The 25,006-nt window shown below is 44.9% G+C and overlaps 1 protein-coding gene across 4 annotated transcripts in view; it reads left to right on the forward strand.

The window, feature by feature from the left end:
• The window catches only part of TGFA (transforming growth factor alpha), a 72,729-nt gene that overhangs the window by 3,632 nt on the left and 44,091 nt on the right, over positions 1 to 25,006 (forward strand). For 2 of the 4 annotated variants that reach the window (XR_003096083.1, XR_003096082.1), the window contains exons 2-6: positions 3,640 to 3,693; positions 13,782 to 13,899; positions 15,568 to 15,717; positions 17,880 to 18,082; positions 19,611 to 19,956. Coding sequence is in view for 2 of the 4 variants with exons in the window: in XM_025214638.1 (XP_025070423.1) it covers positions 3,640 to 3,693; positions 13,782 to 13,899; positions 15,568 to 15,717; positions 17,880 to 18,082; positions 19,611 to 19,618 (533 nt within the window). In the remaining 2 variants the exon portion in view is untranslated. Of the gene's footprint in view, positions 1 to 3,639; positions 3,694 to 13,781; positions 13,900 to 15,567; positions 15,718 to 17,879; positions 18,083 to 19,610; positions 24,158 to 25,006 lie in introns of those variants that run through there. The other 2 variants (XM_025214638.1, XM_006032897.3) reach the window with 2 other exon arrangements.

Here is a 25,006-nt window from a genome sequence, read left to right on the forward strand (position 1 = left end):
TGGAGGTTTTTTCCTGTTGCTTGAGGCCCATGGATGGGAGAGATGAAGTTGTTACTAATTTTTATTAGATGTAAGCCTCAAAGGTGTCTGCAGCCCTTAGCAGATTCTTCCCATACAGCACCACCAAAATACAGTCACTTTTGGGGCAGAACATGGCAGTTGTCTATCAGTGCTGTTCCATTTTGGAAAGAAAGCAAAGGACCCACAAGAAATCCTTCCGCGTGCAGGACAGTCGATAGCAAGTTTCCCAGAGGAAAAGCACAGGGCTCCAGAATGTATTGTGGCAGTTAATTAGTTAATTGCTTATTGATATAGGGCTGGTTCAGTTGTCAGTACTACTTGGTTTGTTCACGGTCTCTCTCTGCTTGTCCTGTGATGAGTGTCCTCTCCTTGGGAGCCCACAGAAGGAGGGGGTGTGTGATTCTTTAGCCAGAATCTCATGTGCAGACTCATCTGCACTCAGTACAGGGAGAACCAGGTTGAAACTCCCTGCACATCATACCAATTGAGTTAAGTGATCTTTGGTTCCTTCTGGCCTGAGCCCCATGGAGTTTTGGATGACCGGTGCCAGCCAAGTCTTCGTAATTGCGCAGGTTTCCCCCTTCCCTAAGAAGTCAACTCTTAGGAAGCTGGTCTGTTCTAGTTCAGTGGTGGGTTGTGATGCATATTCTCATGGACTCAGTATATGGCAGGGGGTGGGCTCCAGTAGCCATATGTGCCATCCCCTCCCTGCAGGTTATTGGTGAAGAATGTTACCTTTAGAGGCAGAAACCCAGCCCAATCCCTCTCATTATTGCAGTTGCTTCCTTGTCTCCAGGAGGCTCTTTGGTGTGGATTCTGGGTTCAGTCTCAGTGGGATAAGGATTTGCCGTGTACCCTCATGATGAAACCTTCCCAGGCCTTTGCCCATGGAAAGATGCAGATTTTCAAAGGAGCTGAGGGGAGTTAGGTGCCTGGATTTCAGTCAACTGAATAGTTGGCTGAGCTTCTCTGACAATCATAGCCCTAGAGCTTCCTCTTCCAGCTTTGCTAGGTGTACCCACCAGGTAACACTCTCTTGAGCCCTGCATAGGCAAGATTGCCGATGCCATGGCAGCTTGCATTCCAGCTACCTCATTACACGTGCCCCGTGTTAAACCCCTACCAGGGCCAGGTGCTGAGTTGTCGCATTGATCTTAGGTCACCTAAAACCATATTTATTTAGCTGCCAGTCTTGGCTACTGTGAATCGGTGACCTCCAGCAGGGCGAGGGAACCTGGGAGGCATGCAGATGACAAACCATTTGGCTGCTGAGAGAAGGAAAACATAACTGGTGGGAAGACGATTCAGGTAGTCTCTTCAGTAAAACCAGGAGAATGAGCCTGTGGTTCAAGGCGGAGGATCCCCTGGCAGAGCTGCCCTTTGAAATCCTCACAGTTTTGTTCGCATGCTCTATTTGCTATTTCCTCTTTCACAGTTCCACACTCGCACCTTCTGCCTGGGTGACTTCTCACCATGGTGCTGCCACAAAAGGGAGGGCACTAGGCAAGATCCAGGAAAGCACAGGCATCATAGTAGTAAGTGCAGGCTTTGATCTCATTGACTTCAATGGTGCTTTAAGCAAGGGTTTATGTGGTGTCCTGAATTGGACTAAGACTGAGTTTGTATCGCCCCCATCTTTTCCCCCTCCACATAGACCAGTTGCTGATCATAAGATGAGAGATAAGGTACTGGACTAGATGGATCTTCAGTCTGACCTGACTTGGCAATTCCTATCTCTCTATAATCACCGGGGACTAAAAACCCACAGAATAGTCTAATTAAAGAGCTGTCAAGAGTACTGTGTTCCAAGAAATGGCTGGAAGTTAGCTCAATATAAAGCATTTCCAGATGTGTGCATCATATTCAGCAGCCTGACAAATACCGCAAAGAGAAACCTCTGTATGAACCAGGGTGGGATGGCAAATGGAGTAAGTTCAGACTCCTGATATAGCTAATGATTTTTGCCTGTCTATATTTGGTTACAGGAGCTGAGGCAGGGGCTCTTTTGGGAAAAAGAAACTATAGGCCAGCTTGTTTCATCTTGGGCAGGGCATTCAGAGAAGGGGCAACTGGAGGCATGTGGAAAGCATTCCTCTCTTAAGCCTGGATCTGCTGTTGGCATATTTATGTGTTGCAGCTTGGCTGCAAGAATATCTGGTGGTGATTTCTGGAGGTGTCAGGCTGTATGCAAGCAGTCAGGCTGTACGCAAGTAATACTCTAAGTTGAGCGAGTTGCACTACGAGCAAATTTGGCTCACCCTGGGCATTTCCCAAAGCCAACACCAGGAACCTAGTTTGTCCTGTGTGCTGTGATCAAGTAGGGATCAACTTATGGGCAAATAACAGCACTCCAAAACCCATATTCTTATACACAAGTGTCAAATCTGAGTGTGCAGTTACTTTGCACCTGTACTTGTTCTCAGCACCTCAGCTTCTGCTCTGGAGAATGCAGCTCAGTAAATCAAAATGATCATGAAGAGAGGCCCAGCTGAGCCCATGTGCCTCATCTGTGACTTGGTTATAAACCTTTAACTTGGCCAAGAGGCTCTGATTAACTTCTGGCTGTGATCTTGGTGGCTTGGACCCCAGATGAACAGCACTTTTTGCTCCAGATTTTGGGGTGGTTTGATCTGAAACTCACTCTTTCTGCAGTTCCAGAAAGCTTTCCGAATGCACTCTGCAGTTTTGCTCTTGCTAGTCTGTCTTCTCCTGACTTAAAGCATGGGAAAAAATTACCTTCAGAAAATACATATAGCTCATATAGGGCTCTTTTGCTTTAACTTTGTACAAAAACTAATTAGACTCTTTCTCTCTGGTTGGATGCGTGTTACAGCAGAGACTTGTGAATAGGACGGACAGGGCTTACATTGTTACCACCACTTTGCATTTTTTGGTGCACAGCATTTTGTTCATCACAACCTTACGTTCTCCACATCTTGTTCGTTCTTATGAACATCCATGAGTTACAAGTGGAAACAATGAGGAATTTGGTTAGATAAGTGGGCTTTCCAGTAAAGAACAGCTATTTAATTTCAGATGGAGACTTTTCGGATAAGAAAGCTTAAGGTGCACAGAGTTCTGCGTATGTGGATAACTAGTGATTGGAGCATGGGATGGGTTGGGAACTAGGATCCCTGGGTTCTCTTTGTCAGTTTTGCAACTTAATTGGCTGTTCCACTATGGTGGCTCCTAGTTGAAATGTCTTTGTTTCCTCTTCGCAAGCTCTAGTCTAACTGGATATGGTACCTGGTAAGGCTACTAAGGCTTTATGCTGATATAAAATGCTTTGAGATCCAGCACACTGAAAGTAACATCGCCACCCCTATTGTAGGCTCTGTTGCCCTGACAGACAGTTATGTTTCAGCTGATAGACCTCATATGTGTTACACTATATTTTTCTAAAGACACAGACTGCATGAACAGTCTTCCTCTACAGTTTATGAATGTATCCCAAAAGCTGTTGACTCCTTTTAAGCCTGAGGGGTCTCTTGCTTCTAGCAATGATTTCAGTTGAAAATGGAAAGGTCTTTTTGTGTGCGTGTGATTATTTGGGTGATTTAAATCTGCTCTTTGCTTATTGCTATTGCTTGTCTGACTTTTTTTTTAATTTTCCCAAAGGTTTTTTATTACCTGTGTGTCATGCCCTGGAGAACACGACATCTGCCTTGAATGGTAAGTTTACTGACTTTGTGTACTGACATTAGACCTCACACACAACCCAAGTGGCTGTCTTCTGCATCTGTGGCCCAGTGCCAGCAGTTCTGAATGAAGTCTTCTTGGTTGGTTGTTGGTTCAGAGCTGATTTAAAGGAAGTGAATGAAGAAGAAATTACTTCCCCTTCTCTTTCTATGGTATTGAATTTAAAGCCACTGGGAGAAAAATAATGGACAGTTTGCATTAGATGGCCTGTTTCTTACCCAGCCCAAGAAGGGTTTAACTTTCAGCTGGGTTAACTTGCATAAAGCAGACAGAAGTAGGATATTCTTGCACCCTGGCTTATAAGCACACCCTACGTTGCACCTTCTGCACATACACAACTCCTAGTCTTGAAGATCAAGACAGTGTTAGCTGTGGCCACCATCAAACCATACTATTGTTGGCCCTTCAGATCTGGTCACCCACCTGTCATAGCCCTCATACTGCTAATAGAGACTTTCTGTAGCTCAACCATTAGTAGCCTGTGGCTCAGTCCTGTATTGGATTTGTTGACCTACAATGCAAAGCACTTGGGAGCTGGTATCTTAGATCAGCAGAGGCTTTTGCTGTTCCATGGGCACGTGTCATCGTGGCTCTGGGGGGGTCTGGCCTGTAAAGCCCTTATCTGTGTCTGAATTTCTTCAGCGTTCCAGTGGAACGCCTGATGCAGTCTTGCAGTTAGATCTCAGGCTATGATTGCACAGCACATGGGGATAGCAGATACATGACTAGAATGCCATGCACGAGGCATAGTCATACAGAATGGCAGTTGATGGAAGGTTGATAGTTTTGCAAGATCTACCTTATCACGCAAATACGCGCAGCATGGGTCAGCCAGAGACCAGGCCCTGCGTGAGATACTGTTGCTCAAGAGCAGACTTTCCAAATTCCCAGCTACTTCTCCATTCCTTTGTCTGTTTGGGATTCTTTCCCCTGAGAGGCATGGGAGCTAAAATTAGAAGACGGACCTGCCCTGTGAAAGCACACGTGTTACCTGCTCCCCATCTCCTGTGCCCAAGACACTAAGGCTTTCTTCTCTTCTGGCTTGCACTATTTCCTTGCTGGTGTGACTCCAGTTCTTTTTAATTTATACTGGCCTGGCCAGGTTCAACATGGCTGAAGTCATCTTTGCTCTCTTTCTTCTAGTGAAGTTGGAAAGAAGCATTTGAGGCTGGTGGGTTAAAGAAGTGCCTGCCTTCTTTCCACTGAGGCTGAATCACCCACTAGAAGAATTAATCAATGCACTTTGACCTTTATAGTGATGGCCAGTCAAGCTCCCCCAAAACGACCCTGTGTTTGCCAGATTCTAAGTATGAATGAAAAAAAGCTCCAGCCGTTTCTCTGGTGTGCGTTTAAGTTGTGGCCAGATGTGGGGAGCAGAAGGAAGGAAAGAATTTAGCATTTACACAGGTTCATTGAGTCTACAACCATTTATGTTTATAGTATTCGCTTGTTGTCATACCCTAGTGACACTGTATCCACTGAAGTTAAAGGCAGACTTTCCATTCAGCAATGTTTTTGCCGAAGCCATCTTATGTTGCATGTGTGTGTGCAGGTCCCAGTGCAATGGGATGCTGCTTGGGGTATGTAGAAACAGGGTAAATAACTTGATATAGGTATTATAGGATTGAATTGCTATTCATAATCCTGGACTCAAGTTTGTCCTGTTGGGACCTTCTGCATTTCTTATTTCCTGCTTGTTTGGGGCTTTTTAAGGTTCTCATGTTGTGAGATGGATTGCTTTTCTGTTTCAGAGAGACCTTCCAGCTCTTGTGGGGTCTTTGTATTCTAATCAATGGGGAGTCTTAAGTGAGGTGCCAGTGCCTCTTTTTTTCTTTTCTTTTCTTTTTTTTTGGTGGGGGGTGAGTGGGGAGGAGGGAAGGGAGCTCTGTTCAATGTATTGGTTAGCCTGAATTCCATAAAGGGATAGGAGAAGCTGTGAAACTGTGTGGGGTACATAATGGCCCAGAGATAAAAGCACAGATGGAGCTTGTCAGCAGTACTGTCCATGCTTAGCTGTATCTGTCTAGTACTGCCCCAGGCCCGGTCCTTTCTAACAAAGTGTTTCATAGCTATTGGATGCTCAGCATTGGCACAGTTACAGTGCTATATGAGGCAAGTGGCCTTCCCATTAGCTTGTACCCTTGATCAGTTGATTTTCATGCATAATAAAGGCATGTGGAGTTGAGAGAAATGGCTTCAAAAGAGACCTTCCACGTTCAGAAGCACTTCTGTGATTGGCAGCTGACTCCAAAAATCACTAACAAGGCATGTGGAACAGGTGGAAGACTGTAGGACCATCTGCTTTACCTGCCTGCTACCATTGCCTTTTCTTATTAAAACAGTTAGGATCTTAACAAGCCCATCTGATTTTTTTTGCAGCTGTCCTAATATGAGCCAACTGAACAGCCCAATTGCTTGATGAGACACATAGTCATTTGCTAGTCAACTTGTCTTTTGTTTGTACTGACACAGTTCTGACACAGGGGAAAGTTGTTTGGTTTTAAATCAACATTTCCTCTTGAATGAAAGAAGTGTTTTTAGAAAGTTCACTTCTGTTGAGTCTGTAAAAGGTTCAAGGATTTTTTTTCCCCCTTTCCAAAATTGCCAGTTCTTGCAGGTCTTGGACAGTGATTGGACCTTCACTGTAATCCTGACCTCCTGATACTACTGCCACCAAAGAACAAAGGCGAGTAGCAACAGGGGGCTAATCTCCTGCTGGAACCTACTGGTAGCCAATACTTGTGGCTCAGCAGTGAGGATGCTGGCCGCTGCTTGAAGGGCTGATGGGTGTTATCTGTGTAATTACTGTTTTCCCCCACACCACAACCATTACCACAGGCACCCTTGACAGTGGTAGGTTATTGCTCCTGAATGTTACCTTTTAGGCAAGGATGTTTATTTGCATTTCAACAGATCAGTATAGGTTGGATAAATCATTTCATTCATAAAACTGGCACAATAGGCATGGGATGCAAAACACTCCATCCTTCTTTCTGCCTTCCCCTGCTTCTGTTTTTAAAGTTCCTGTTTCCCAGGGCCTGGAGTGGGTTTTATGAATGGAATGAATCGAAAGGAACAGAGGTTTTAAGGCTGCAGGCATGTTGGCGCTTTCTGTTTCTGCTGTCCTCTTTGGCTAAAGAAATGCAGCTTACAGGGAGAGCACATGTGTCAGGGGCTTGTCTTGTATAATGATCCATTGCCCCAAATGATGGTACTTTAATGAGCCGGATGTCTTGTTTTTTCATGGTTACTTGTGTTCAAAGCAAAATAACTCTGAAGGGTTTGTGCAGGGCCAGTTGCTACATACCTGATTATTTGCTCAGCACCACGTTGAAAGACATTTGTGTCTCTTGGAAGTTGTATTTGTAAATACCGCTGCTGGCAGTGGAATAAAACCTCCTTTCTAGGTAGAGGAGATTGATGTCCCAGTGCAATAAAACCTGTGTGTAAAAGGAAAGCCTGTGCTTTCTGAGCAGAGAGGAGAACTCACTCTGAGTTAATGTAGCCTTGTAGTCAGACTTCTTTGCTTGGGGACAGACATGAGCAGTGTGAAAACTGAACCTCGCTAAGAAAAACAGTTTAAATTTAGAAAGAAGCATGAAACAAACCTCCTGACTTGTAGCCTCTCAAGTGCCCTGTGGTTTTGATCTCTGCAACTTTGGTCCTTTCCTTATGCATGTTAATCAAGAAGATCACTTTATTAAGGGGGTATAACCCTGCAGGGGTTTACATGGTAGAGAGTGAGGTGTTTCCTCTTAATCCTTGAGCGGTGAGATTCAAAGTATGTGTGAGGTGAGGGGAGAGGAGGGAATGGGTATAACACTGGACTGGGGCTCTTGGTGATTCCTGTCCCTGCCACTGACTTGCTCTGTGATCCTGGGTACATCACATAACCTCTGTGTTGCTGCAGTTACCATCTGGGGAAATGGTTTTTCTCTCCATGCCTTTGATCTTCCAGAGCTCTTCTGCATGTCCTGTAGGGTGCTTTGAAGCCTGTAGACTGCTGTAATGCAAATGGGAGCTTTATTTCTTTGGCTTTCTGCACAGAGTATTCACAAGAGCTCAAGTCTTGTTGAAAGTCAGGCCATAAGCACTTGGCAGCCAGGCCTCACTGGAAATCTGACCCAAATAGTATGAGAGGTATCAATAAGAGGTAAAACTTGCCTGACTTAATGCTTTATAGTAGTATTAGGGTGATATTGTTGCTGTGATTGTTTAGGAAAAATGCAAGAGGCAAGGGTCTTTGCAGGTAATAGCCTCTGTTGAACCACCTCTATAGTTAAGAGGGATATAGACAAGCTTTCAAGTACTGAGTGTCCTTCCTCAGGTCTCTGAGAAAAAATCCGATGCCATTTGAGTTGAATAGCAGATGGAACAAAAGCCTGTGCAATGCTCCTGATGTAAATAAAAACAGGGTATGAGAGACAATGATGTTAGGTGGCACCCTCCCAATTTGGGTCCTGTTTCTTGTAAAGGATTGTGAGACTTGGAAATCTGAGTCAGAGGCTTTCTAGGTAGTCCAGGCCCATTGATGTCAGCCCCCACAGCTGCCTTTTTTGAGTGTTGGGAGTGTGTTGAACTCTAGGTGAAATCTGAAGTGCAAATTGACATATGGGTCACAATGTTTGTACATGCCTCTTATGAAACACCCCCCACCACACACCACCCACTCCATCTCCCTGGCTGATGTACGTGGATATACTTCAACTGAAGCCCTTGGGCCAGGGCCAATTTAGCAAGTTGAGGGTCCAGTCAAAGGCAGTTTGAGATAATCGCTGTTTTACCAAAGACCTGAGGGATCGAAATGGCACCATTTCTTTGCCAGAATCTGTTGCACCTTAGAGAGAGAAACCAGAATAGCAAGGTTCCTTTTCTTGTAGGAAAAGCACTGAGCTCTTCTAAAGCATCTTCCAGCAGCTGACTTGAAAGTGCTTTACACACATGAGCAGGTCAGTCCTCTCAACCACCCATCCTGAACCCTGTGAGTTTGTTAGATGCTCATTGTCAGGTAGGGAACTGAAGCACAGAGCTGACGTGGTGGGATGAATCGGTGGCAGAGCCTCAACAAACCTGTCTGCTGGGAAAACCAGGCTGTGTGCCATGCAGATGCCTTGGGATGATAGAGGTGGAGAAATGGGGTTGTGTTCAGTGGCTGATTAAGATCTTGGAACAACAGTTTTCTCTCCATGCATGGCCCCTTGGAGTGCAGAAGACAGTGTGCTTCTTGTTTGCAGTGCCTTTGCAGTATGGAGCTGGTGACCTGTTTGTGGAACTTCTTAATAGGGAGAAAGCTGTGCAAAGGTCTTGAAGTTGCAGACAGGTAAATATCACTGCTGTAAGATGCATGACAGCTGATAATGAGGACCACGGAAAAAACCCCACAGAGGGAAAAGGCTGCCATTCCCTGGTCGGGAAGTTGCTGGTTTGGAAGGGGAGGAAGAGTGTTCAGAGGTGGAGAATTTCCCTGGGTGTTTCCCTTGAAAACGGATGACTTGTTCTAAGGATGCTTGCCTTCGTCTGATCTGGTAAGGAGGATAGTGGGCTTTTATCAGCAGAGAGAAGGGAGCAATAAAAAGTTCTTTCTTTGGGCATCTGTTGAATTGGAGACAGTGGCAGGATACCCAAAAGGAAACATGGGAGCTGGGAATGAGAAGGGCTGCTCTGGGATCGTCCTACAAAGAGATGTGGGTATTGTGTGACAAGTTGACTCCTGGTTTTCACTGAATAAGCCCTAAAGTCTCACCACATCCATACAGCTTTCCAAAGCGGCTGACACAATGCCAGGTTTGGACAAACCTCGCAGTGTTTCATGGAGTGAAGCGGGCAAGAGGAAAAATGTGGGAGATATGTAAGGAGTAATCCCCAGAGGGTGAAATAAAGGCCAAAGGAAGTTGGAGCCTTTCCATTAGCAATGTCTGTTCTTCATTGGCTTATGGACATGAGGTAGATACTCAGACACGTTTCTGCCCCTCTAATTTATCCCTAATTGCTGCAGCAAGCACTTGGATGCTGGAAAGAGCTGAACAGCAGTGTAAAATGCCCAAATAAATGGCTCTGAAACCAAATACTGACAGTAATAGAAACTTCCATGCAATGAAGTCTTAACCCAACTGACATGTTTGTATGAGAATTGTGTGTTTGGGCAGCAAAACAGAAAATATTAGTCGCTTTGCAGATGCATCTGGCCCGTGTCCCAACTAGCTGCCTTTCTAGTCCAGAATTTTTTCAGGACACTAAGGAAATGAATAACCCAAATCCAATAGAAAGTCCATGTGATCTGAGCAGCTGTGTTTCAGGTAGACACTCAGGTCAGGACTTCTGAAATGGTGGTTAAGGTTTCTTGGGCATGCCCCAAAAATCCCTTTGTGGCTTAAAAGGAAAAAATGTGGAGAACCAGAGTAAATGTAGTTGAGTGAGGTTCAGGTCTCATGCAACCAACCAAGAAGTTAAATATCCAAGCCACCAAGCCAGTTCTGGTTACTGCCAAGAGGGAAGGGGCTGAAATTTGGTGATGGTAAAACAAAGGTGCTGAGTGGGGAACTGAGCCAATACAGTAGGGAGAGTAACACAGGACCAAGCCTGGCTTGTTTAAAAGCAGTACACACAGTCTAAAACCATGGTCAGCAGCTGCTCTGCCTGTAAGCAGTGGGAGAGATATGGCTCCAAGCACTTGCTGCTGGTGAAATCTAACTGGGAGGGAGTTCAGTCAGAGTGAGAGCACTGGGAATTTAGCACCTGGTTTTGAGTTTGCAAGTGCACGGGGATGGTTTCTGGGTCCCAAGAAAGGCTTTACCTACGTTCGTTCAGCACCAGTGCAACCAGTGCTACAAGACACAGCTGAAATAACTGTTTGGGGGCAAAGAAGGTGGCAGCTAGCGAAGGTCTCAAGTAAAAAGTGTCTTTTGCTTTGTCTCCTACTTGAGGTCTCTGTAAACATCCTCTTGCAACTTTGCAAGACCTCGACAACATGTGCTTACTATAAAATAGGCACAGAGCTAATATGTTGAGTGCATGTCCATGAAACGTGGATCTCTATAGAAAAACATGTAATAGGCACTAAAAGGAAAGTGATATTACAGGCTTTTATGCCAGTCTGGTTCCTTGAGATAACTGATAGGAAACATTCCTCACACACAGAGGGTGTGTCTACACATGCACATTTAATGCACCTTCGCCTGATTTAAGGTGCATTAAGGGTGCATGTCTATACATACACACTTTTAACGTGCCTTAAAAGCGGCAATTTAAGGCTGTCAGAGCCTAAATTTAATACCTGCATAAAGCAGGTATCAAATTTATGCACAAATAGCTAAGTCAATTAGTGAACGAGTAGATGTGTTAATACACATTAATGCAGTGTGTGTCGATTGACTTGGGACTAACTCTGAGTCAGTCCATACATTTCATTGTGTATTAGTGCAGGCACATGTAGATGTGTGCCTAAATCACCTTGTAGGCTAATGCGCATCAATTTTAGGTGTACATAAAAGCACGTGTAGACACACCCAGATTGTCCCTACCCAGACTTAAAAACAGAGAAGAAATAATGTGGCTTGTTTTTTGGTTTATCTTTTAATTGGCAAAGACCAGCTCTTAGTGTTTTGGTTCTTGACAGCATTACACCTAATGGTATCTGACACTTTACTGTCTTGTCCAAATGTTCCCAGGCAGTTCTCTCAGCTTCTAGGAGCAACTTGGATGCTTTCCTTACTGCCCCAGGCTCATGGAGGGCTCTGCTACCATAGCCAGCATCCTGGCTGAAGCAGGCTCCAGTCAGAAGCCCATTCATGTTGCTCCTCCATGGATTTTTCTTTCTTGCAGTGCTCAATATGCTGAAGAACTGATACAGACCAGGCCACTGCCAGCTTCACCCTCACCCTTTATTTGCTAATGCGCCTTCCCTCTTGTGTTCTTCTGCTTGCCACTAAGGTGATGGCAGTGGTGATGCTTTTCTAAAATCCCTTGCCAGTAATGAATCTTATTCCTAACCTGCATCTAATGCCTTTTTAAAAAGGCCCATTTGGGTCTGGCTGACCTTTTGTCTCAACCACAATTCAAGCTAAATATGCAGCTTGAGCTAAACACAAAGGTCAAATCCAGGCCTGAAGGCCTCTGGGTCCCAACAACTGTGTGTTCACTTAGTTCTGACTCCAAAACTAGGAAGCAGAGGGCTTGCAATAGACTCAAGCTTCATACAAGTCTTCCTGTCACTGTTCCCCAAAGAAAGTGTGTCCCATTACTTTATTTTTCCATGCCTGCTTATACTGTGGGGAGGTGGGGGCAAAGAAGTAGGCAGGGGTATCAGTCCCCAGGAGAACAGGGTGGGTTTTAGCTAGACAATGGGGCTATGTATTGCCTAAAAGCTGGGCTGAGGTGAGTAGTTCTGCCTCTTGGCTCACATATCCCCAGGGCAGGAATTCCTAGGTAAAAAAAATCAGTGGTGTGAGATACACAGGAGAAGGTTGTAATAATCCCTTTTACCTTCAGGAAGGTACAAAAAGCTTATAACCTGCTTAATGAGAGAACCCAGACTAGAAATCTGATCAGAGCCTCCTACACAGCCATAACACTGGTTTCTGCACTGAATGATCATACCAGGTCTTTGTCATCTTTTCCTGCAAAAATAATTTTAACAAAGCCCTCTGTCTTGCTGTTCCCACTGATGAAAGCTCAAACCTTTTCAAAGATTATCTGTCTTGTTTTAATTCTCCCCAGGGACCCAGGCACATCCAAGAGATGTGGAACTAATTAACACCCTGCCCAGGCTGCCATAAATTCATGGAAACAGGAATTCGAGGGGGCTTTGAAATGATGGAGGTCGGATGTGCTTTATGCGAGGTCTAATCCAAAAGCAGGATATTTATTTTCTGTGTCAGCTGCAAATGATAATTTAAAACAGCACAGGACGTAATGGGAAACAGTGTAGGAATTAAACAGGGAGGCTTCATGCTCTCTGATGGCTTCTCTCCTGCTGCTTTGATCAGTCCTTACTGCCAGGATTGTGCTTTGCAACACTTCATTCTCTTCAGCACTGAGCCAGACCCTTCCTTGAGGGCAACAGGTAGACCGAACATCTCATCGGACACCCGCTCTTATTGTTGGGACCTTGGTGTTGACTCCTTCTGGGAAGGCAGAAGGGATGATGCTGTGGGCCTGCCGGGGAAATACTTAGAAGGGAGCTTTCCCCATAGGAGCCCTTTCCTGCTCTATTTCTCCCAGACTAAGAGTGTTAAGCATTAAGTTGTTTAGCAAATTCTTCAAGCGCCGCGTGAGTGGGCTCAAAGATGACCTGTTGCAGACCCTTTTAAGTGAATATGCTGCTGTCTTCTCATGTATTTTGTGGGCTTGAAAGGAAGACTTCAGACCAGATTCAGCGGATAATCTCCTTTTTCTTTGTTGTGTCCTGTAGTGTCTCCTGTCGTGTTTCCCCACCTCTCTGTTCTGACGGATGAGAGGTTGAATTAAGGCTGGGTGGAAGCAGTTGTAACGTCGTCTTGAGTTTTGTTTCAACCTGCTTTCCCCAAAACTCAAGCTAGCTGGCTGCCTTCCCCAGTACTTAACTCGCTCTAGGAATCGATCTGTAATGATTAAGGCTCAAAGGAATGTACCAACATGAGAGGAGCCCTGTAGAACTGATGGGGAGGAAGGTGGTGGTTACATAAGCTGCATAAAGGTGCCCGATTTTCTACTAAAATGAATGGGTGTCTGATACCTGACAAAAGCAATAGGTTTTGACAGGAATTGCTCTAAACCTCTCTGGGGCCTCATAGAAGAGGTTGCCTCCACCACAGAGTTTTTGGCCTGTTCTCTAGAACTCTGTTCATAAGTTCTGCAGGATGATTAAAAAAAAAAAGAAAGAAAAAGCCGTGTGAAGAGCCTGCATCCTCTCAAACTCTTTTGTCAGTGTTCTGCCTGGGTCAGTAAAACTGCCTTTGTGGCCTGGGCTCTTTAAACTTCTGCATCATGCAAAGCCTTAAATCAGAAGATGAACCCAGACTGGGCAAACACATGGAGCTGGAAACAGGTCTCAATATGGTTTCTTTCCTCTGTTCCCTGTCTAGGTCCTCCAGTGGCGGCAGCAGTCAGATCCCATTTTAATGCTTGCCCCGATTCCCACAGTCAGTTCTGCTTCCATGGGACCTGCAGATTTTTGGTGCAAGAGGATAAGCCAGCATGCATGTAAGTATTGTGTCCGTTCCTCCCCCCCCACCCCGGTAAAGTAATTTGTGGGAGTGTCTACACATCGCTGAAAAGTGACAACGTTGCTGTGGCACCATGCTTTAGTACTTCCCTTTGAAAGTACTAAAACATGGCGCAATATTAGTGATTGCTGCACCACGCTGGTGGCACACGCTTAGATTTCCCAACTATGTCACCGTAGTGGTGCGCTGTATCCAGGGAGCGCGCTGCTACAGTAACGTAGCTGGTGATCACGTGTAGATTGCTACATAGCGCATCACTACATCACCATAGGGCAACATGTAGACATGCCCTGCGTGTCTGCAGATGAGAAGCCATCTTTTCAGGCAGCTGTATAGACTAATGACAGGAAAGCTGATACAAGTGCATGTTGCCTATGGCATTTACTTTGGGACAGAAAATTACAAACTGGAACCACATGGCTTGTGACATCATCCCTGGAATAGTTTTTCACAGCTAAAGAAATGACATGGGCTGCAATCTTCAGAGGCCAGGGTGAATTTAGAGCCTAATCATATTATGCTCCATTTAAAATCTCACCAGCATGGGTGGGAGAACAAGTAAAACACTGGGGTCATTGAAACCTAAAATGGGGATAACAGAGCTGGCCATCCAAACCTGGGTAGTGCACCCAATAAGGTCCCTTCCGTCTTGAATGTTTTGCAGTTCAGTTTTAGATGCAGAATAGAAAATGGATGTGAAATGGCTGAAAACAGGCAGTGCCCTTTGCCTGTTTGTTCTAGGAGAGCTGCTGGCGATAAAGGAATTGGAGCATTTGCCTAGGGAGAGGGACTTAAGCCTGGACTTCCCCTGTTAGGGTTACTGGGGGCAGCCCTGATGAAAGACCTTGAGCAGAACAGTCATTTACTGCTGGTTGCTAGTGGCTGTCCAGGAAGAGGAATTCCAAAAGCAAGGGAGCATTTAGGAAGCCATTAGAAAGCAGTAACTGAGAGCAGCTACTGAGACCGCACAGAGCCATCCCTGCCTCCCTGATGCAGTAGAAGAGGTACCCCTCTGCATCAAGTAGGGGTTATTCATTGCAAAAGATCCAGGCTTACCCTTCTATCTGATCAGTGCACAGACTTGGGACCAAATAGAGGGGAACATGAGACTTTTTATCTTAACCACAGCTACTGCTTTGGAGGCCCTGAGTTCTGCTTCCTTCCCTTGAGAAAGCATAAGCTCCGGCTATTCATACACAAAAGTCAAAATGTTCCAGCATGGGTGCATGAAGTTGAGGCTCAAGAGGCCTTGTTTATGATTATGTATATCACCAGTTTGATGTTTAGTAGCAATGAACTCCCCAAAAGTCCCATTGGCTTAAACAAAGAGGGTTTGCATATGCTCAGTGTCTTGAAAAATCAAGCCAAGATTGATGGATTTTGCTGACTTAACAGTTCTGCCTAGAAATTTAACAAGTCACTAGGCAAGTGTCTGCTCATTGCCTTGCCTTGTAGCTCCTGGTCAGGTAGATGTCACTCTGATTTCTGTGGGGGTGCTAGCCAAGAATGGGCTATAGTATTGGGCTTCAAGTGGGAATCTGACGTACTGTTAGTCTGTCTGTCTAAGGGATTTGGATTAGAGTAGGATTTGCCCCTACGCACATACAATTATTTTTTAGCATTGAATTTGCTTGCTTCTCCACAGCTGCCATTCTGGGTATGTCGGGACGCGCTGCGAGCATGCAGACCTCCTTGCCGTGGTAGCTGCCAACCAGAAGAAACAAACCATAACTGCCTTGGTGGTGGTGTCAGTGGTAGCATCAGTCGTACTTATTGTGGTGTGTGTGCTAATACAGTAAGTACACATGGCGTGCTTTCTGGGTCTTTAATTGTCTTGGCAGTGCTGAAGAATCCATGCAGATCTGGTTAGACCCAAAATCCCTGTCCAACTGGGCATTGGTTCTATGTGAACATGGACTCAAATTTGGACTCCCTTTCAAGCGTTGCTTTATGTTGTTCCCAATTTACGTTTGCGGGGGTTCATACTCATAAGTATCCAAGGTGAATCTTACTTGGATAAAAGTTTGATTGCATGCCTTTCTTTTTGATACCTTACACATCACTGTGGCTTGTCCAGTTGAAATGGATAAACTTGAAAGCTAATGTTAAAGACTAAGTGTTACAAGCTTGTTCCCAAAATATGGGCAACATTAAGAGTTGATTCGGGGAGGATCAGTAGAAGGAAGAGAGCATAGTTTGTCATTTGAATACTACGGGAAGAAAAGGAGCTGTAAGTAACACACACTTCGATTCCTCACTGAATTCAGCCAGGGGCACACATTTCACGTCAGGAGCTGATTGGATTCAAGATGTAACTTTGCTGGGTGTATTCAGTGGGAGTGAATGGTGTTTGTGTTTAGATCTGCACATCACAGGGCTTGGGGCTCCATTCTTTTCCCAGTTGCAGTTGATGTAGTCACTAAGCAGAGTTCTCTTTTGCATTCCTTCAAGTGTTAATGTACCAGTGACCTCAACTGGTGTAGGGAGAATGCAGGTCTCTGCCCCCTGATTGGTAGAAAGCTTTGCCTTTTGTGAAGGTAATAAGGAATTGTATTTGTCTTACTGCATGTAGCTGGAGCGCTAGAGAACAATAATCCTTGTGTACTCTGTTAGTGTCCTCCTGCCCTGAGGAATTAAGACCCATGTTACAGCATGAATATTTTTATTAAGCTAAAATTAGTGTCTTCACTTTGTAATTTAGAGAAACAGGTAAGTGCTACTGTGGGTGATTTCTTAAACTGAATGGTTTGCATTGTGAGGGACATTTCTTCATAGCCTTTTCTGCGTGTCTTTGCTCACCGTTCAGTTAGCTCTTGATCTCCTTATGAATGAGGAGTTTAAATGGACAAACCAGTTAGGATAGCCGCAATAAACTGCATGTTTGTCTTGCCCTAATTGTCAGTGTTCTTGTGGGTAATATATACCTGTAAATGGATCTTTCAACAACAAACCAATCCATGCAATTAGGCCACTGAGTACTCTTTGTTCCAAATACACTGCAGGTCTCTCGCCACCACTTTTCTGTGTGGCATAGACCAGAATTATTAATCTGCTCCTCAAATGTGATTGGTTCTCCCTGGTGCTAAATGCTGCACCCACAGATAGCAGGAGTCAACCCCTGGCCTAATGAGATTGGGAATGAAATAGAGAAGGCAGGCAAAGAGAAGAGGGTAGGAGGGGGATTATCTTTAGCCCTGTTTTACAGAGGAGTATCAGAGGCCCAGGGGGGTTGACTCAGGGAAATGTATAACTTTGCACTGAAACCTGGTGCATGGTTGGGTTCTTCCCTGAATGTGCGGGGGGGTGGGAAAACAGAGAGAGAACAAGAAATTTATCAAAAATCACACCAGGTAATTTCTGTCAGAGATGGGGATTAGAGCCCAAGTCCCAGGCAAGTGCCTTAAGCACAAGACTGTCCTTCGGCTCTGAATTGCTTGCTGAAAGATCTCAAGGCATCTTCCATTAAGAGCAGGGCTTTGAGTGTCCAACGTTCAGCTCAGACTTCAGCTTGGGTAATTACTAGACCCAAATTTATCTCTGTGCTTCAGTGCAGCCCTGCCAGGGATGAGCCAGCATCATTCTGTCTGCCTGAATTTCCCCAGTGCCACAAAAGCCTTCCGTCCCTGTCCTGAGACAGTGCTGTACTAATGGATGCTGGCCAAGCCTAGAGTGGGAATAGAATTACAGTGATAAGTGGCTTCTTTTGTGATGCTTCCAGTAGGAGCCATACGAAGTCGAGCACAGCCCAATTTGTAAGCAAATAAAGGCACATTTTGCTCTGTTACACGGGTGCACATGCAGTCAGTGGAGCTTGACCACAGGATTTGGCTCAGAACGCTGGTCTCTGCCCATTATTGCTAAACAGTGAGATGGGTCCATGGTTGTCTCCTCCCGTGTCTGTGTCCAGGCTCTTGTTTGCATCCTAATGTCACTGCTCTCCCCTCCATGTCATTTCAGCTGCTGTCGGGTAAGGAAGCATTGCGAGTGGTGCCGAGCTTTTGTCTGCAGACATGAGAAGCCTGGTGGGCTCCTGAAGGGGGGAGCTTCTTGCTGTCATTCAGAGACAGGTAAGGAGGAACCAGCGTTACATCAGGGGTTTCCTTCCACGAGCTCCACCCCAGAGACTGCAGTTCTCATGTGTCAGAGCAGAGTCCCAGCAGGTGAGAGACAGAGGATCACTTGTCTGTTATTTACTGACCTATATATTACTGGAAAGGTATGATGTCTGAGAACTGGATCCCCAGTAGCTGTAAAATCACTGCCTCTGAATTTGAACAGGGGCCAAAGGATGTTGCTTAAAAAGAAAGTACAATCATCCCTCCGTGATAGAGGTCCTCACAGTCTGAGATGCTGGGACTTGAGTCCAGAGGTCTAGGAAGCCAAAGCCAGGACAGAGGGGCTTGAGGCTCACCAGCAGATGCTGTACCAGACTCCTGTCCTCTGTGAACAAGGCCCAGAGTGGGATCTGCCACCTATGCTCATGCCGTAGGCCATGAGAGGAAGAGCTTGAAAGTTTCATGGCAATCAGTCACCCTCTGCAGCTCTTTGGAAATGTCCCTCCATACATTGTCTTTCTAGAGACAGCCCAAGTAATCTGTAAGGTGCTTTTTTGGATAGGGAGTGACTTAAGCACACCATAAAGTGACTTTATAAACCATATCCTTGACTCATTCAAGTTTCCACATCTGCATATAAACAAGTCCTGTTTGTAGCCCTAAAGGCCCACTGACTGCAAGGTATATCCTGTGACTTTAGACTAAATTAACCCTTCGAGGAGCTCTGTAAAAGCTGCTTCCACCTGGAAGATTCGGTGCCTCATGAATTGCCTGTGAATGTGGCATTTTTGTACCTAATTTTGATAGCTTTTGTGGTCACATATGACATATTGTCTGGACAGAGGCTGGAACTCTTCCCAATCTCTTCCTGTTTGTCTTTAATTTTGTCTTGCTTCCTAATTTATTTATTTTGAAGTTGGCCTGTATTCTTCATTCATTGAGAAGGACTATGAGTTATGCAGAGAGCTTTTATTCCTTATTGCCAAAGGGTGTCTGGCTTATAGATGAGTGAGTATATTTACAAAGGCAGCTTACAGGTCTGTCTTATCTTTAATTTAGAGAGTCCTCTTATGAGCCAACTGTGGCAGTCTTAATAGCTGTGAAGTGCAGATGAGGCACTACATCACTCAGAGTCGTTTACTGTATTATCGTAGCATCTGGCAGTCTTAATCATGAATCAGGATTTCATTTGTGCCAGGTGCTGCACAAACACAGGACAAGACCATACAAGAGATCACTTTGTAAACCCATAAAGAGGGGAGGGAGCTCTTATAGCTACATTCAGTGCTGTGACAGGCATTCACAAATTAACTTTTCCGACTAAGCAAGCAGGGAAAACTAGCTTCCTAAACTCCCCTGCCCTAAATTATCAGATGTGACTGAGTTGGTGGCCTTGCAGGGACCTCATTTTCACCTCCGCCCCTCCAGAGAGTATTGAGTAACCTTCTGTGAAAATTAGATTGGTCTCAAAATGTCACAGGGTAACTGCTGGAATGGGGTCCCCAATGTGTGTTTGCAGTGTTACTCACTTGGTTGTCTTCTACTGCTAGACTAAAGCTCAATTATAGGCTCTGCTAATTCCACTGAAGTAATTTAGAATTCCCTTGTGTGTTTATTTCTTGTCTCTCTGCAGTGGTCTGAAGGGGACTAGGATTTTACCGACACATTAATTGCCATGGCCAGATGGAATTGCTGTAGCATAAGAAGGCCTATGCTATTCCGGAGAACTTTTTTTTTTTCCCATGGAAGTCAATGCTTTGAGAGGGATTAGCATTGAGCATTTTCTACCTTCCCTTGAACCTTCATATGCATCCTGTATTATATGCTGAGCTTTCAGAACCTTGCAAAACCAAGGCCACCATCTGTTTGGGGCTATGCAATGTGGAGTCGAGAAGTTAATTAGAAGACCACATTTTAACCATGGACTCTTAAAGACTTTTACAAGAGTTCAAAGACTTGGACATGGGAGCAGCACATGGGTCAGCTTCATGTTTACGTAGATATGACAATTGTGTGTTAGGGTGGGGTTTGGCACCAGTGATGGAACAGGAGTGTGTGCAGTTCAGGTTGGGTTGTTTTCTTGTTTTTTGTCCCTCTTTTTTTTTTTTTCCCTTCACTCAATGCCCTGTTGGTATCTGTCCTGCTCTGAGACTCTGTGGAATGGATCTGAAGGCTGGGTGTCTGGTTCATGCATTTGTTACAGCTTGAATGTGCTAGGAGTGGTGGCATGTTGGTCTTTCTAGAGAAGAAGCGGTCATTTCAAAGGAACAGGCTGACTTCAGTTCCCTTTGCTGCTGCCACAACCTGCCAACAAAGTCTGTGGACGATGTGGGACAAAGTGGACAAGCCAGGAGCACCTAGTCTCGTTCTGACCATCAGTTCCTTTTGACCATGAAGGAACCTGCTGGAAGGGGGGAAATGGCATTCAGTCAAGCATGAAAGAAAGGCCTCCAGGCTTGACTTCCATTTGCATTTCAGATCCAACAGCAGAAAGTTTTGCAGGTCTTTGGGGAAGAGTGGGTTGGGTTTTTTAATGTCCTGGAAAGTTGAAACATGGGGGACCCACACAATGGCTGAAGTTGGGATGTTGGGAAACTATGCATTTACAGCTTGGTCCAAAGCAAACTGAAGTTTTTCCATCCATTTGAATGGGCTTCAGATCGGGACCTTTAGACACAGGCCTGTTGCATTTTTTTCATTGCTGTCTGTTCAGACTCTTAAACACCATGAAGTTTGGAGCCTGTCCCTGCAATTTCTTCTGTTGTGGGAATAGACTTAATTCATACTAGTACATATGAGGAGTCTATAGCAGAACTCCAGTGGGTAAAATGAACCCCAGGTGGCTCTGCCCTGAGATCACAGTTGGGCCAGGTAGTGGGAATATTGCATGGAGCAGGGAATCTGCTTATTAAAAAGTTTGCAAGATCATGCCTCTCATCAATATGTCTGAATCTGCAAGTGCAGTGAGCTGCAGCGTGGCCACAAAAAACTGACCGTCAGGTGGGCAAAATAGTCTTATTTGGCACAAAGTTCACTTCACAAATCTGCATAGCAAAATGCAAGACTCAGGACAGATTCACTCTTCCCGGTGGAAACTGGGCCTGTCTTTATCACAGACAGCCCTGGTAAAACCTGCTCTGAGTTGGGCTCCAGATTAGCAAGTAGTTTAGGAGCAGAATTATGCTCGTTGTTTAGAAGCAAAACATTAGGGGAAGAAATCTTGCAAGCGTTAGTCTAGTCAGCCCCTGGTAGGGAAAAACAGGTGCAATTTGTGTTCTCTCTCTCCCTCTCACCTCTCTCTCTCTCAAAACCTGATGAAAGCCAGCATTTTCTGTTTTCAACCCCCACAAAAAGCCAAGGGTCTTTGGAGGCTGTTTTCCTACAATGAAAGCTACCTGGTGATTGGCACCAACGCAAATGTTGAAGGTGATTAGAGAATGGTGATCATATCTATATTGCTGTCTTAACTGAGGCAGATCAGCTTGTTTGAATTGGGCCCCTCGTTCCTAGTAAGCCTGATGGATTCTTCCACTGGCCCTGGTTCTGGAACCTAGGAATAATTTCAGTTGATTTATGTGTCATGCAAGCTTTACCTTTGGATGTTGAGCTCCTGAGGAACTTGATACCCGTGGGTTTCTCTCATGATTCCTCCTCTTCTTCCTCTCCCCTCGCCTCCCCTTAAGCATGCAGAACTCTCCAGGGGAGTGGGGGCTCTGCTCCCTTTTCGTGTTTCACAGACTTTTTTTTTTCCAGCTTAGTCTCATGGAAGTTGCACATTTAGGTACTGGATCCTGCCAGGTGCTGGATACCTTGTGTTCTCACAGACTTGTGAGAGGTTCTGGGCACCTGCAACATCAGGCCCTTATTGCCTCTTCTGATTTTTATTTCCAGAACAAGACTAAATAATGAATCATTTCCCCTAGTTGAATTATTTAAGCCTCTTCATGCCATGATGCACACACCCATCAGGGCTCCGTTACGCTTTATTTCACAAGCCTCCTTCGCTCATCAGACCTGTCCCTGTGAATGTGAGAGGCCCTGAGTTCTCTTCCCTGCGCCGCTGTTCCCATCGCATGATGAGGTGAAGTCCTTTCTCAGGCAGATGCATTGGCCTCTATGTTGGGAGCACCCCAGGAAGCTCGCAGAAAGCCTGACTGGATCTGTGCATTTTGCATGAGGTTCTGACATGCTTGATGTCTTCCTCCATATAAGAGTTTTCATGCTGGCTGCCATTCGGCTGTACCAGCTCAGACTGTGAGCATGTTATCATGGCTCATAAGATGGACCACAGCATGGGCATGCATTTTGGGGAGTTCAGGGTCTTAGACCTTGACCTTTCAATATGTCTCTTAAAGTTCCCAACTGCCTCTTGCTCTGACCTGCTAGCAGGAGCATCTGTGTATCCACTGGCCTTAAAAACAGAGGCCTGAGTCTCCTCCAGTGCAAATGAACATACTTCTGTTGAAGTCAGCTGAGTTGCATCAATTCACATTGGCTGAGGATCTGATTCAGCACTGCTTCCCACCCACCTCTCCTGGCTGTTCATTTAAAGAGAAATTAATATATATAAGGACAGAAAGGAGAGTTTGTAAGCTATTTCTCTGATAGTCTCCTTGCCATTGTCTGATCTTCCAGGATTTCCAGGCTTTCATGCTGATACCTAAATAATGTGACTTGGTGGGATCCCACTTCATTAAGATGGCATGCAGAGAGGGGAGGTTTTAGAGGGCTTCCTTTTTATTTCACTGTTTGCAAAGAACCTATTAGAAATACTGCTCTTATGGCAGCGTATGTTTGGCTGACATGTTAAAACTGAGATCAGAATTGCCCCCTTCCTTCCCCATAATGGCTTTTCCATCTACACCTGGGTCAGGAGTGCAAGTAAGAATTCCTCCTTGATGCCAAGTTGCAGCTTAAATCTACTGAAACATTTCCAGGATGAAAGGTGTTAACATCACACTCACACCTGAAGCTCTCGTGGCTGGTGGATGTGGAATGTGAGGAGAGGAGGGGTTGATACACTGTGGACTTTTGATAGCAGGAATATCAAGGTGGTGCCAAGTCATGCTCTTCATGAAGCCAATGGCTCTTTCTTTCAGTTGACTCCATTGATGCCAAGAATTGGACAGATGCTTCTCAAGGCAATTTTTAGGGACTGAGAGAACCTTAAGCTCTGTAGCAAAAGGCTGCGATAGCACTAATGGCTCCTCACTCTGTGAATGTGAGCATTTCTGGAGACACAGAGAGGAAAGGCTAGCTCCATTGTTTTACCATTAATGTCCATGGGGCCAGGATTTCACTCTGAGAACGTAGGGACAGAATGAAGAGGTGTAGCTCTGTTGGCTTTGTATGAATCAAAAGTAATTCCATTGGGGAAGCTTTTAGAAACAGTCGGAGCCATCCAGATGTATAACAGCGTAACTGAAAGCAGCATTAAGCTGCATTATAATCAATCCATCCTAAGGAGCAATGGTGCTGGAATCAGAGCTCCACTGTATTGATTGAATGCAGTTGTCAGTGGTAGGAGTTTTTCACAGGCGTGAAAAAATGCTGAGCCCTCAGCTTTGCAGATCTTGGGGAGCTAGGTGTCTTGCCAGTATTTGTGCTTCTGAAAATCACCCCCGTTTCTTCGGGATGAAGCAGATTCTTGTGCCAGTAGTTGGGCTATTTCAGCTCCAGGCCCTTCATTGCCTGGAGAAGCCTACTTGCATTTTTCCCCAATGGTTGGATATTTTTACCTCCCAAAATAGTCCTCCACCCAAGTCCATTTTCAGCTAAGTAGCCTAGAATGCTTCAGAAACTTGAAAGACAATAGGACAAGTACTCATTGCATGGACCACACTAATTTTCTGGGGCAGATAATAACTTTTTATTAATAAATAAAATGAACTTTAATTCTAGGAAGCCTTCTTCAGCTGGTGCTCTAGCCTCCAGTGAATTGTTAACTTTTTTTTCCTCCCATACTTTTTGACTTTATTATAACCAACCTGGAGCTTTTTTTTTTTTTAGTCATGGTTATTCTAATGTCTTCTGTATATGTTGCACTGAAAAAGTTAATATTTAATGTTTTAATTTATTTTGTGTGGTTAAATTAATTTTGATTTCTGTAATATGTTACTGTGATTGGCTGTTCTTTATTCCCCTAATACCTGAATTATAGTTATTTAAGTAAGTGATAAAGTACACGTTTTTCAGAATTTTTTGGGTCATGTTTTGATTATTTAAGATTTTCTTTCAAAAAGAAGGAAAACATCTCAGCAGCATGAGGTTCATATGAAAGCATGACTATTCCTAGGGCCCAGGAAATGGGTTTCTAGTCAGTACTGCGAGAATATGAACAGAAAAGGTTGTATGGCAAGAGTCGGGGAACACAGAGATGCCAGGGTAACAAGCCCTTCTCAGGGTAGGGCTATGCCCCACAATATATTTCTTTGTGCTTCTGTTTGTTCCTGTCCACCATAGCCTCTGAGGCTGGCCTTTAATTCGAGGGCCCAATCTGGCAGTCACTGTCAGATGATGTTCTTGACTCTTAAAAGTGTGTACAAGCATACTGACCAATGGGTTAAATAGGTATAGGACCTTTATGAGGCCTCTCTGTCTTTTGCCTGCCTCGGGTAGGACTTAAGCTTACAAGCAGTGTGGTAGACTCTCCCTCACTGGGAGACAATTTTGGATGCCTTTTGAAATCACGTGTCCTAATTCAACTGCGAGTTAGTAATGCTGGAGTCAGGACTGGGATTCTCTGTCCTCGGTTACACAGGAGGTGAAACTGGCTGATCATGACAGTCCTTGTAATCTCCGAACTTCTGCAACAGGTTTTGCAGATTGGTGAACCCCATGTTACAGATCATGACCAGTTCTGGCACCAGGGACTTCATTTCAGTTAAAAATAAGGTCGATTCAGCTGATGCGGACTTCATTTAAGAATTCCTGTTTCCAGCTTCCCTTGAAATAGAGCTGGGCCAATGTAAAGAATTCACAATCTACTGTATGCACTGCAAATGCTTGAAAGGGTGTAGACCATGCCTC

The sequence above is a fragment of the Alligator sinensis genome, unplaced genomic scaffold (assembly GCF_000455745.1).
Source record: "Alligator sinensis unplaced genomic scaffold, ASM45574v1 scaffold1030_1, whole genome shotgun sequence".
Classification (NCBI taxonomy): domain Eukaryota; kingdom Metazoa; phylum Chordata; order Crocodylia; family Alligatoridae; genus Alligator; species Alligator sinensis.